General features: G+C 38.8%; 1 protein-coding gene across 1 annotated transcript in view; it reads left to right on the forward strand.

Annotated features, from left to right (window-relative positions):
- LOC149441393 (solute carrier family 22 member 6-A-like) overlaps window positions 1-14823 on the forward strand; it is a 99623-nt gene that overhangs the window by 80751 nt on the left and 4049 nt on the right. The window contains exons 8-9 of the mRNA XM_089657404.1: window positions 2019-2127; window positions 13625-13828. Coding sequence (XP_089513530.1) covers window positions 2019-2127; window positions 13625-13828 — 313 coding nt within the window. The remainder of the gene's footprint in view (window positions 1-2018; window positions 2128-13624; window positions 13829-14823) is intronic.

A 14823-nucleotide genomic window follows, 5' to 3' on the forward strand; every position in this document is an offset into this window, starting at 1 on the left:
ATTTCAGTAGCCTTCAGAAGAGTTTGGGAGCGTTTGCATTTTATTAACATTTTTCCAGTGCATATAGAGGGGAAAAAAAGCTAGTAAAAAGCTGTTAGGAGCGTTTTAGTAGTGTTTAGCATCTTTTTCTGCAGGAAAAACGCACAAAAAAACTCTACAAAAACAATTTTTTTTCTTCTTCTAGACACTGAAGCTCAAAAAATGCTAATAGCCTAAAGTAGTGTGCATGGTCACATATGATATAACACTATTTAGCTTCTAGGAGCAGAAATAAATATGCTGATAATAGCTTCAAGGAGCTTAAAAAAACGCTAGTGTGCGTGGAGCCTTACACAGAATGAAAAAAAGGGATATATGTTTTTAAAAATACTTATTACATTTTAGACTTTTATTTTAATGAGCAACTCACACCTATCTCAACACATACTGCTGTCTCTGCTTCTACTGTGTGTATTTCTCTGAAACAGTCTGAAATAGTTAATAATTTACCACTTTTCAGTGCATTCTGGGCATTTGGGAGGTTCTCCTGTGCTTAGCTTTAAAAAACGCTTCTAAACGCAAACGCACATCAACGCGTTATGCAAACGCGGCTAAACAGACGTTTTGTAATCTACATTTTCCAACAGTCAGTTTCCATCATTCAGAAACATCCCGTGTACATGGGGCCTTAGTGGTTGGCCCTCTGCCTTGCAGCATTGGGGTCCTTGTTTCGAATCTCAACCAGGATACTGGCTGCGTGGAGTTTGAATGTTCTCCTTCTGCTTGTGTTGGTTTCCTCTGGATACTCTGGTTTCCTCTCAAACTCCATAGACATGTTGGTAGTTATTGGCTCCTGTCTAAATTGTCATTAGTATGAGTATGTATGCATGTGAGATAGTGACCTTAAATTGTAAGCTCCTCTAGGGCAGGGACTGATGCGAACATAAACCACTATGTAAATTGGCAGAGCTATACAAATACCTGTAATAAATAAACGAAATAATGAGAAATAAGGTATTGATGTAAGCAATGGCTTTAAAGCGTATGCCTGGGCAAAATAAAAAAATATGCAGGACATCTCTGCAATACATACACATATCCTCATGTTTTGTCTCTTTCAAAATACCTAATGATCCTGGCTGAAATAAACTCGGCTCCTAACTTCCTGTAGTTAGCTGACAATGCAGGGCCTCTGTCGCACTGAAATCCCAAGCACAGTTGTCAAGCCTACCCCGATCTCCCCTGTTGAACTACAGAACAGCCCCCTCATCATCTCCATAACATAAGGAGAAGTGTTCTGTAGTCTCGCAAGGAATACCACAAGCATGGTTGATAACGCTACTGGGGATTTCATCACAGCAGAGACAGTGCTGTCATCTTGCTACAAAAAGTTAGGGAACATCAGACATTTTTTTAATTTGCACTGTTTTTTAAACATGGGAAAATGCATTTTTATGCATTAACCCATAATTAATATGTCTAATTAAGATGGCACAGCTGATTATATGTATTTTCTATAGCTTCTGGCATTTATTTGACTTGATGGACTTTGATTTAATGGGGTTCACACTGCCCCTGTTTATTCAAGTAATGTTCCACAAAATTCTGTGTGTTGTAAGTTTTGGTATTGAAATTACTCTCCAGTGTAGATGGAGATCAACCCCCATTTAAACTAAAGCTGGCCATAGAGTAATTCCTTATTTCATCCATCCAGCAGGTTGAACGAACAAAGAAAAACAATTACACAATTACCCCATCCATGCTCCCACTGAGCTATTGTGTTCTGATTACAGGGAGACATCCCCTCATTCCTCCCATCAGAATTCACTGATCAGTTTAGGAAAAAACAAATAATGGATCAAAATTTAGCCTGCCAAAACTTGATCCATGTATGGTCACCCTTATCTAAAGCTGATACATGTCAGAAGAAGGTAGATACTCTAGGCTGTTTGGCTAAGAAAATTAATTTGTGTCATATTGGTCATCTTTGTTACAGCCTTATTTGTTAAAAAAAATATTTTCTTTTTGCTCCTTTTTAGATCTGAGAATTGTGAGAATAGTGTTGGCTGTTATCGGGAAAGGCTGTCTGGCCTCCTCATTTTGCTGTGCTTACCTGTATTCTAGTGAGCTCTTCCCAACTGTAATCAGGTATATTGACATATTCACAACACAATCACTGGAGGACTTAATGACTGGACTGGAAAGGTTTACCAGGACTGCCCGTGCGATATTAGATAATACTGGTAAAAGTTGCTGAGCCCTCTCTAATTGGCTGGCCGAAGGGTTTTTCTTAAGCTGTACAACATCTATAATCTTTTTTGTTACTCTCACTGGAAAGATCTGATCTTTAAGGCCCTATTGTATGTACATGCGATGAGTTAATGCATGCATGTTAATGTGCGTTATGTTGCTTGTTAATGTGCTTTGCATTAAGGCAAATGAATATGCTTAAAATCGCACATAACCCTTTTTTTTTCATACAACACATTAACACACTACAATACAAGTGCATTGCCCTAATGCACTTACTTTGTATTGCAGTAAGGCCAGACTTGACTGCACTTCGGAACTGTGAATCCAGCCTAAAACTTCTTCCAGGCTCCTAGATTTTACTGATTCTAGCCCAAGGGGGTTCCTCCCACAGGTTCATTACTTTTTAGGTAAACTCAGAATAACAATTTTTTCCTTTTCAAATATTAAAGGATAAGTTCACCTTTTTGAAAAAAATAATAAATGCACATATGTTTGCAGGTAAAAATATGTACGTTTATTATTTTTGGTTTCTAAAGCCTCTAAAGCATTGCACCACTGATCATCAGATTTCTGTTGCCATACAGGTCTCCTGCGGACCTTTCACTATATCTGCTTGCCTGTACGTAATGTACGGGCAAGCATATATACTGACAGAAAGAATCAATGAACTACCATGCGTTCCACAGCGCAGTGGTAGTTCACTGAGAACTACAAGCTGACAGCCACAAAGACTGTCGGGATTTGTAGTTCATTCATTCACAGAACACCGTGAATGAATGACAAGGCCAGGCGGGCGAAGCCACATTTTAAAAAAATTGTGACAGCGAGGAGAAGTTACACCCTGAATAGGATTGTAACATAGTTACATAAATAGTCTGGCTGAAAAAAAAAAGACAGAAATCCATCCAGTTCAACCATTAAAAAAAAAAATTATAATCCTATACCCACAGTTGATCCAGAGGAAAGCAAAAAAAACCAGCAAAGCATGATCCAATTTGCTCCTGCAGGGAAAAAAATTCCTGCCTGATCCCCCGAGAGGCAATTGGATATTCCCTGCATCAACTTTACCTCTAAATTTTAGTATCCAGTTATATTCTGTGTATCTAGGAAAGAACCCAGGCCTTTTTTTAAAGCAATCCACTGAGCTGGCCAGAACCAACTCTTCAGGGAGTCTATTCCATATTTTCTAGAAACCTTTCTGTATGTGGAGATTACATTTTTTTTCCTCCAGACGTAAAGAGTGCCCCCTTGTCCTCTGTGATGACCTCAAGGTGAATAGCTCTACACCGAGTTCACTATATGAACCACTGATGTATTTATACATGTTGATCATATCCCCCCTTAACCACTTCCAGACCGGACACTTTTACCCCTTTCCTGACCAGGGCAATTTTCAGCTTTTAGCGCTATCACACTTTGAATGACAATTGCGCGGTCATGCAACTCTGTACCCAAATGAATTTTTTACCATTTTTTTTAGACAGATAAAGCTTTATTTTGGTGGTATTTATTCACCACTGGGATTTGTATTTTTTTTTCTATGTAAATGAAATGTCCAAAAATTTTGAAAAAAAGTGTTTTTTTAATAAAATTTTGCAAATAAATAATATTTCATCATAAATCTTAGCCAAAATTTATTTCGTTATCTTTTTAGTAAAAAAAAAAATCCAAATTAGTTTATAACCAAAAATTATAATTTTTAAACTTTTTTTTTACATTTTTATTTTATTTTTTTATATTATTATTTTTTATTTTATTTTATTTTTTTTTACATACTGTCACCCTAGCAGTACAGTGTCACCATGGTGACACTGTACAACTTGTGGGGGGTGATGAAGATTTTTTTTTTTTTTTTTACACTGATTGCTTTTACACCCATATAGGATGTAAAAGCAATCATTTCTCTTTCTCTCTGTGTGCATTCTTTCACTCATTGAGAAGTACTGAGTGAGTTGTGATTGGTCACAGCTTGTCACATGGTACAAGGCTTTTGTGAATAGACTTGTACCATGTGACCTTTGTGATCATTCACAGATTTCACACGTAGTAAGCAATGATGTCAGAAGTGACATCTTGCTTACAACTTTGCATGTGATCACTGATTGGCCAATCAGTGATCACATGATCGGGACCTCGTACAGAGGTCCCGTCCAACGATTGGTGTTTCACTGTGTCCGGAGGACACAGCGGGCACCGGATCGCGGTGCTGCGTGCTCCCAGGGAGCTGCACAAGCAGGGTGCGGGGAGGCCGTTTATAAATGGCCACCCGTCCCTGCAGTGCCACCGTCTGGCCGTTTATATGCAACGGCCGGTCGGGAAGTGGTTAATCTCCTCTTCTCAAGAGAGAATAAATTCAGTTCCTCTAATCTTGCCTCATAGCTGATCTCCAGCATGCCTCCTATCTGTTTGGTTGCCCTTCTCTGTACTTTCTCCAGTTCCCCAGTGTTCTTTTTGTGAATTGGTGCCCAAAACCGAATTGCATGTAACATGTATCAAAAAATATATAAGTTAGTGAGCGCAATCCGACAAGTGACCAATGCACTAAAAGGAACCACAAAACCTTTCTAATAAACTCAAAAGTACAAGGAGTGCAGCGCTACATCAAATTAAATGGCAAAGAAACAATACAGTAAATTATCAATATAATCAAATAATACTAATATTAAAATAAGTCCACTGTAATATAAATATATGGATTCCTCAGTCCACACTGAAATATCAGACGTTATAGGTGCAATCCGGTCTCCCGTTGTGATAATATGAATAGATTGCCTACTCACCAGAAACCCAGTAATAAACGCATATCTGTATCACATGCATCCTAGGATCTTGAATAAAGACAGCCCGGAAATGAAATCCTCTGATGGACCCTCAGTGGTGAAAGAAAGGCATCCTATGGCATCACCCCTACTGCAGATGTGTGTTTACACGAAACGCGTCTAGGAGGAGCCCCTGCACGCTTTGACGCTACGCCGCCGGATCAGGAGGTCCGGCGGCCCACATTAGATGTATACTGCCCCAGTGATTTAGGTATTGCTGCAGACTTGATGAAGTAAATACTTGGAGATCAGATCGGTATCCTTTCTTTCACCACTGAGGGTCCATCAGAGGATTTCATTTCCAGGCTGTCTTTATTCAAGATCCTAGGATGCATGTGATACAGATATGCGTTTATTACTGGGTTTCTGGTGAGTAGGCAATCTATTCATATTATCACAACGGGAGACCGGATTGCACCTATAACGTCTGATATTTCACTGTGGACTGAGGAATCCATATATTTATATTACAGTGGACTTATTTCAATATTAGTATTATTTGATTATATTGATAATTTACTGTACTTTTTCTTTGCCATTTAATTTGATGTAGCGCTGCACTTCTTGTACTTTTGCATGTAACATGTAGGTGAACTTATCCTTTAGGTGTATTTCTTTAATACACTGCCACACACTATTTCTCACTGTGTATCAAGCTTGCTGATAAATATACATGCTGTATAGTCAAAAGGTACTTTGTTGCTGTCACTGCTCTGACTCATACACTTGTGTGGGTAAATTTCAGTTTGAGCTATTGAACTCCATTGACAACAGGTGGTTCAAAATTGGACAGGAGATCCTAAAACATATGAAAATATGCCAAGAACTACAGCTGCTGACTGTAAATGAAAACACAAACATTCATATGGAATATTTAATATTAACCTGAAATATGTTCATTTTCTTTAACCATTATAAACCAAGAACATGTGTACAAAATAACTGCAAACTTGCTCTTAATATATACAGGTCAGAAATATGTATATATACAAAGGCCAGACCTTGGGAGCTGTTGCATGAATTTGAAGTCATACATTGTATAATAAGGTTGAGAATGCAGTGTTTTCAAAGAACCAGTCTCTCATCCAACTCAGCTATAGTTTGCAATGTGGTAGCTCTGATTTGTAACATGCAATGCATTTGTGCTGAATTCTTTGGGAGCATGGACAGTTCTGTTTGCTCACATGGTAGCACTCTCTTGTACCACTGCATCACTACAACTGGGCTTTGGATTGGATACTGCTTGGGATAGATTACAGGTGCAAACAGGTCCCATATACATTCAAATATTTATATATTCATAACAAACAGTACATGAGCTTTACAACAAACCATCAATAATCTCTGTAGCTGTAGGCACTGTGGAGCAATTCATCTTCAAAATGTTCAGTAGAAGCACTGAATTCTTTGTCCAAAACAGTTCAGTTTAGTTTTCCCTCCCAACAGTCTTCCAGAACTCTTTTCTAATGTAAACACAAATTCAGTACCACTGGGAGGCTGATGTGGTGAGAAAACACCTTGAAAAAATTCAACGACTTTGTTGTGAATTTTGAAGTGGTATTAATCACAAAACCAAATTGTTTTATTTTGCAGCTTACCGATATTTAAAGTGGTTATAAACCCTTTCCTATACCCAAGTGACCAGCCTCAGGCAATACATAAAGGTGAAATCCCCCTGCATACTGTGCCTTGAAATGGTATTCATACCCCTTGACAATTTTCAACATTTTTTCATGTTACAACAAAAAACGTCAATGTATTTTATTGAGATTTTATGTGATAGACCAACACAAAATGACACATAATTGTGAAGTGGAAGAAAAATGATAAATGGGTTTCAGAATTTTTTTTACAAATAAATATGTGACAAGTGTGGCAATGATTTGTATTCAGCCCCCCTGAGTCAATACTTTGTAGAACCACCTTTTGCTGCAATTACAGCTGCAAGTCTTTTTGGGGATGTCTCTACCAGCTTTGCACATCTAGAGAGTGACATTTTTGCCCATTGTTTTTTGAAAAATAGCTCAAGCTCTGTCTGATTGGATGGAGAGCGTCTGTGAACAGCAATTTTCAAGTCTTGCCACAGATTCTCAATTGGATTTAGGTCTGGACTTTGACTGGGCCATTCTAACACATGAATATGCTTTGATCTAAACCATTCCAATTTCCATTGTAGCTCTGGCTGTATATTTAGAGTCATTGTCCTGCTGGAAGGTGAAACTCCACCCCAGTCTCAAGTCTTTTGCAGACTGTAACAGGTTTTCTTCTAAGATTGCCCTGTATTTGGCTCCATCCATCTTCCCATGAATTCTGACCAGCTTCCCTGTCCCTGCTGAAGAAAGGCATCCCCTCAACATGATGCTGCCACCACCATGTTTCACAGTGGGGATGGTGTGTTCAGGGTGATGTGCAGTGTTAGTTTTCTGCCACACATAGCATTTTGCTTTTAGGCCAAAAAGTTCAATTTTGGTTTCATCTGACCAGAGCACCTTCTTCCACATGTTTGCTGAGTCCCCCACATGGCTTCTCACAAACTGCAAATGCGACTTCTTATGGCTTTCTTTCAACAATGGCTTTCTTCTTGCCAGTCTTCCATAAAGGCCAGATTTGTGCAGCACACTACTAATAGTTGTCCTGTGGACAGATTCTCCCACCTGATCTGTGGATCTCTGCAGCTCCTCCAGAGTTACCATGGGCCTTTTGGCTTCTTCTCTGATTAATGCTTTTCATTACCCGGCCTATCAGTTTAGGTGGACGGCAATGTCTTGGTAGGCTTGCAGTTGTGCCATACTCTTTCCATTTTTGTATAATGGATTGAACGGTGCTCCATGAGATGTTCAAAGCTTGGAATATTTTTTTATAACTTAACCCTGCTTTAAACTTCTTCACAACTTTATCCTGGACCTGTCTGGCGTGTTCCTTGGCCTTCATGATGCTGTTTGTTCACTAATGTTCTCTAACAAACTGAGATTAAATTGCACACAGGTGGACTTTATTTACTAATTAGGTGACTTCTGAAGGCAATTAGTTCCACTGGATTTTAGTTAGGGGTAACAGAGTAAAAGGTGGTGAATATAAATGCACACCACACTTTTCAGATATTTGTTTGTAAAAAATTTTGAAAACCATTTATCATTTTCCTTCCACTTCACAATCATGTGCCAGATTATGTTGATCACATAAAATACCAATAAAATACATTTACATTTTTGGTTGTAACATGACAAAATGTGAACATTTTCAAGGGGTATGAATACCTTTTCAAGGCACTGGAAGTTGTACCTGTTTATTTGAAGCTATGTGTCCTGTACATTCTTGTAAATCTCAGATGACAAGGATTTTTCTCAAATTCACAAAGCAGGGGACAGGGAAGCTGCAGTTGCACACTGTACAAGAGCTTAAAGGGCTGATTGGAGGGAAGGGTCACACAGCTAACAGGTACAGAGCTGAAGCTGTCAATTGCAGCCTGTGCCCTCCCCTGTCACCTTTTTAGCTCTTAGTGTCAGGAAAACTTGCTTGGCACTACTCATGCTGATAGCAGGGGAAAAGAGAAGCAGAGAGAAATGACGCTTAGTGCTTTGAAGAAAGGCAATTAATCACTATAGAAATATGTGCTTTGTTCATATTTCATGTCTGAGGTGTACAACCACTTTAAATGTAGTGGCTGCATTCGTATTTTTGGGTTTTCCCCTCTGTTTTCACTTAGTGATCAGGCAAGTAACATCTCATGTTTTAAAGAGCATCAGGTGATCAAGCAAAGATTACAATATCTGCAAATTTCCATAGACTTGGCACAGAACCTTTTATGGAAAAGGGAAAAATCTAATAACTGTTGGATTTTGATGCCAGTCACTTACTGTACCTCTAGTATTACATATGCTCTGGGATTTTCTACTATGAACAAAGTAGTATTCTGTGCACATAAGATATGAACATGCATGTGTTTGTACATACTGGAGGAAAGAGAAATTGTGAAATGCCTTGTAGAACTCCCCAGGATCCCCAAAGCTTTGGGAGTTGTAATATGCAAAAGGTACTTTATTGCTTGAAGTCCTGCTTGACCCTGCCCCATCCTTATTTCTTTTCTGCACTATTAGTACATTCTTGAAAGATGCATGGAAGACAGATGGGGTAGACCAGTGGTGGGCAACCTTTTTTTTCAACTGAGCCAAATCTCGCCAAAACCATGATTGAAATTTATTTTGAGAGCCACATTTTTAAAACTGAAAATACATCTCCCATATAGTAATTCATCCCCCATAGTAATTCATCCCCCATATAGTAATTCATCCCCCATAGTGTAATTCATCCCCCATAGTAATTCATCCCCCATACAGTAATTCATCCCCCATCGTAATTCATCCCCCATAGTAATTCATCCCCCATATAGTAATTCATCCTCCATATAGTAATTCATCCCCCATAGTAATTCATCCCCCATATAGTAATTCATCCCCCATAGTAATTCATCCCCCATATAGTAATTCATCCCCCATAGTAATTCATCCCCCATATAGTAATTCATCCCCCATAGCAATTCATCCCCCGTATAGTATTTCATCCCTCGTATAGTATTTCATCCCCCGTATAGTATTTCATCCCTCATATAGTATTTCATCCCTCATATAGTATTTCATCCCCCATATAGTAATTCATCCCTCATATAGTATTTCATCCCTCATATAGTATTTCATCCCTCATATAGTATTTCATCCCCCCATATAGTATTTCATCCCCCCATATAGTATTTCATCCCTCATATAGTAATTCATCCCTCATATAGTATTTCATCCCTCATATAGTATTTCATCCCCCCATATAGTATTTCATCCCTCATATAGTATTTCATCCCTCATATAGTATTTCATCCCTCATATAGTAATTCATCCCTCATATAGTATTTCATCCCTCATATAGTATTTCATCCCCCCATATAGTATTTCATCCCTCATATAGTATTTCATCCCTCATATAGTAATTCATCCCCCATATAGTATTTCATCCCCCCATATAGTATTTCATCTCTCATATAGTAATTCATCCCTCATATAGTATTTCATCCCTCATATAGTATTTCATCCCCCCATATAGTAATTCATCCCTCATATAGTATTTCATCCCTCATATAGTAATTCATCCCTCATATAGTAATTCATCCCCCATATAGTAATTCATCCCTCATATAGTAATTCATCCCTCATATAGTATTTCATCCCCCCATATAGCATTTCATCCCCCCATATAGTATTTCATCCCCCCATATAGTATTTCATCCCCCATATAGTAATTCATCCCTCATAAAGTAATTCATCCCTCATAAAGTAATTCATCCCTCATATAGTATTTCATCCCTCATATAGTATTTCATCCCTCATATAGTATTTCATCCCCCCATATAGTAATTCATCCCTCATATAGTATTTCATCCCTCATATAGTATTTCATCCCCTCATATAGTATTTCATCCCTCATATAGTAATTCATCCCTCATATAGTATTTCATCCCTCATATAGTATTTCATCCCCCCATATAGTAATTCATCCCTCATAAAGTAATTCATCCCTCATATAGTATTTCATCCCCCACAGTACTATCCCCCCTTCCCCCCTTCTAGTAAGCCAAGTCCCCCGTGTCAATTCACTTACCTTTTGCGTTCCTCTCGCTGTCTTCCTGCGCCGTTCGGGTCTTCAGGGCGGACTGTGAGAGGAGCCTAGCTCCCCTCCCCTCACGTTCGGCACGCTGCCCCGCCTACACACATCCTGACAGCCACATCCGCGGGCCGGATTAAAAGGTCCGCGCGGACTTTTGGGGCTGCCAACCGAGAGGAGGCAGGGGAGCGGCCGACCGAGAGGAGGGAGGGGAGCAGGCGCCCGGCACACAGAAGAGCCGCATTAGAGTGGGTAAAGAGCCGCATGTGGCTCGCGAGCCGCGGCTTGCCGACCACTGGGGTAGACAAATTACAACCTCGGCAAGTGAACTCGCTACTTTTATGTAAGAATTGCACAGGATTAATAATTGTATTAAATTAGTGTCGCACACCACGATAATATATTAATTGTGTTGTGTGATAAAGTGACAATATTTCTATGCATATTAAAAGATGCTTCAAAACTCAAATCATTTACATGCAATCTGTGCTTTAATTAAAAAGACTTTCATAAATAAATAAAATGTATTAGTGATCATTAATAAATTAAGTAGAATAAAATATATTAGTGTCCCAAATTCAAATATATAAATATAAAAAATATATAAAAAAATTCAAAAAAGTCCTCTCCGTGATTACTTTCAGAATAATATTCCTTCTCCTCTATGCGCTCACCTTATTTTTAGCCAAACCATTAAGTGAGGCTAAAACAGTTTGTGTCCTTAATTTGGACTAGTGGATAATTTTCAAGCTTTATCTTTATTCCAGGCAGATGGGTAGATGGATGTAATTATAAACTTTTTCCACAGGGGGTCTTATGAGCTTGCTGATCCCTGTTTTGATGGTTAAATATGGATGGATGGATTTCTCCCTCTTTCCTCCAGGAGTCTTTCCACTTCCTTCTCCTCCTCTCCTTATTTCTCCATATTTTTATGGTACCATGCAATCAAAAGAATAAATATAGTGCTTTATCCTTTTTATATTATTTATTGTGTTTCAAAATAGATCCACTCACATTTAAAATAGGTAAAAAAATGCTTTGTATATAGTATTGATGTCCTCTGTGTCCTCTGCACACTGTATGCACTCGCCGTGTGATACTCATTTAAGCGTCGTGATGTCATAGCCCCTCCCCTACACGTTACGCCACCGGGTCACGTGGCTTCATCTGGGGGATTCGATCCAGAGCAGAACACACAGAGGACATCAATACTATATACAAAGCGTTTTTTTACCTATTTTAAATGTGAGTGGATTTATTTTGAAGCACAATTGTCAGGGATCACCGCGTCGCTGGTCCCGGCGCAGGCGCAGTGCGCCACTTTGTGCAGGGACGTGGGCACTAGGTCTGGGCCGGCCAAACTTGCGCATGCACACTAGAGGCTGCGGGCGCGTGCCTGGCACCAATGACAGCGCAGGGCGCGATATTTAAACAGCCCTGAACTGTCATTGAGTTCCGTCTGGTTTTTTCTGCATTCCTGTTACCTGTGAACCTGTATCCTGATTGTTGCTGACCCGGATTGTCCTTGACCACGCTGTATTCTCCTGCTCTGACCCTTGGCTTGCCTGACCTCTCTCCTGGATGCCCCCTATTGGATCTGATCTTCTGTTGCTGACCTGGCGTGTGACCAGACTATTCTCTGCCCGCTGCTTTGTACCGCACCGTCCCCACGGCTATCGACCCGGCTTGTCTGACCTCGCACCTGCTCAGCCATCCATCCCATCGGGGTCACCCGACCTCCTCATATCAGGCTCTCCCCTGTGGGAGCCCCTGGCGAACACCCCTACCACTGGTGGGTGTACTCAGTAGTCACAACCTGGTCTCAGAGCGCTCCAAGTCCATCCCCACCATCAGGGGCCCTGGTGAACAAGTGCTCTGGGGCTTAGATTCCGTACTCTGGGGGCACCTGACCAGTGGAGTGCTAGTGGTACCGCCAGGCGGTCCGTTACAACAATAAATAATATAAAAAGGATAAGGCACTATATTTATTCTTTTGATTGCATGGTACCATACAAATATGGAGAAATAAGGAGAGGAGAAGGAAGTGGAAAAACCCCTGGAGGAAAGAGGGAGAAATCCATTCATCCATATTAAACCATCAAAACAGGGATCAGCAAGCTCATAAGACCCCCTGTGGAAAAAGTTTATAATTACATCCATCTACCCATCTCCCTGGAATAAAGATAAATCTTGAAAATTACCCACTAGTCCAAATTACGGACACAAACTGTTTTAGCCTCACTTAACAGTTTGGCTAAAAATAAGGTGAGCGCATAGAGGAGAAGGAATATTATTCTGAAAGTAATCACAGGGTGGACTTTTTAAATTTTTTTTATATATTTTCTATATTTATATATTTGAATTTGGGACACTAATATATTTTATTCTAATTAAGTTATTAATGATCACTAATATATTTTATTTATTTATTTTTGAAAGTCTTTTTAATTAGAGCACAGATTGCATGTAAATGAGTTGAGTTTTTAAGCATCTTTTTATATGCATAGAAATATTGTCACTTTATCACACAACACAATTAATATATTATAGTGGAGTGTGACACTAATTTAATACAATTAACAATCATTATCACACATTTATATGGGTATGTGTATAAGTGTAAGCGAACCACAGGAATAATACACATTGTTTCACATTATAAATTCATTTAAATACACCATAGTAGCTCACAAGCACTGCAGTTTTATAAGAATTGCGCAATAGTTGTTCCCAAAACATAAAAAAGAATCTGCTTGTGTGTTTTGACACTTATACGTATTCACTTTGCACAGCTGCCTGCAACTTGGGGGAGTTACAATAAATACAAATCAACTTTAGGAATATATTCTGTCATATAAAAGTCAGCACTGGAATACATATATTGCATTTTTGTTTTATTAAAATTATTTTCCATTCTTTTCCAGACAGAGTGGAATGGGGATTGTTGCGGTGAAAGCCCGCATGGGCTCCATGGTTGCTCCATTGGTTTTGATGTTATCAGAGATTTCTCCTATCTTTCCTTCAGCAACATATGGAGTGGCAGCAATAATATCCGGGATTGTAGCTGTGTTTTTGAATGAAACTTGTAATCTGCAGTTGCCAGATACAATAGAAGAGGTTGAAGCCAGGTAAGGTGAACATAAAATATATACAATTTTCAGATCTTGATTCCTGCCATTATACAAAAAAACGTCTAACGTTTTTGAGTGTTACTTTACATTTCTCCTCTGCTGAAGCAAGCCAAAAATTGTGCTGCAGATCTGTATAAAATATAGGAAATACATTAAGAAACGTGCTTGTCTTTGTTCAAATTAAATCAATTTCTTCTTTTCGAAGAATTTCTACACCTTTTAGAACAGGGAATGATTCATGTTCTGTCTTTACACAGCCCAAGCAATGTAACAAAGCTAAAATCTAATACTGTTCATAATTTGTTTTAATCAAGTTGTATATGACCATCTTAGGTGTGTATCTGTAGACTTGCAGAGGTACAAGCTCTCATATTTGTACACCTCCAATTGACCAACGCAGTTTTCACAATTGTGCTCTGGGCCTATTCATTCTACAATAATATTGTCATTTCATAAAGCAAATCTTTCTATCCTTTTGCTAATAATCACAGCAGCATAAAGTTCTGCATGCTGATCTGAAATCATCTTACATTTATTAGCTAAGCTGTTTTTGTTTTACATACAATTATTTTTCACTTCCTGGTTATGTGAGGTACTGGTGATGTAACTCTGGCCTCACAGCTGCATCCTGGGAACTTCCTGTCACTTGTTCCAGTAGGTAGACCCAAAGTTCTGGGCAGAGTTCCAGGACATAAAAAGATGGATTCATCTGCCCTTGTAGAACTGACCACTGTAAGAATATTCGGGAGGAAAAGAAAAAAATAAAGGTATACAAAGAATAGAATGCCTGCAATTATCTAAAATTATCAGTGGTCAGTGTTACTATATATATACAGTAATGTTATTATTAAAGTATTTTATTCTATAATTTATACTCTACAACTTGTCGGGTTTAAAATTATATTGAAATTATGATTTTGTTACAAGGCATTGCAAAGTTATTTACTTTACATCTTAAGTTCTTTATTTCTATATAGAAGACTTTTTTCAGT

This window comes from Staurois parvus, unplaced genomic scaffold (assembly GCF_062004578.1).
Source record: "Staurois parvus isolate SC_StPar_1 unplaced genomic scaffold, SC_StPar_1.0 ptg000989l, whole genome shotgun sequence".
Taxonomy (NCBI): domain Eukaryota; kingdom Metazoa; phylum Chordata; class Amphibia; order Anura; family Ranidae; genus Staurois; species Staurois parvus.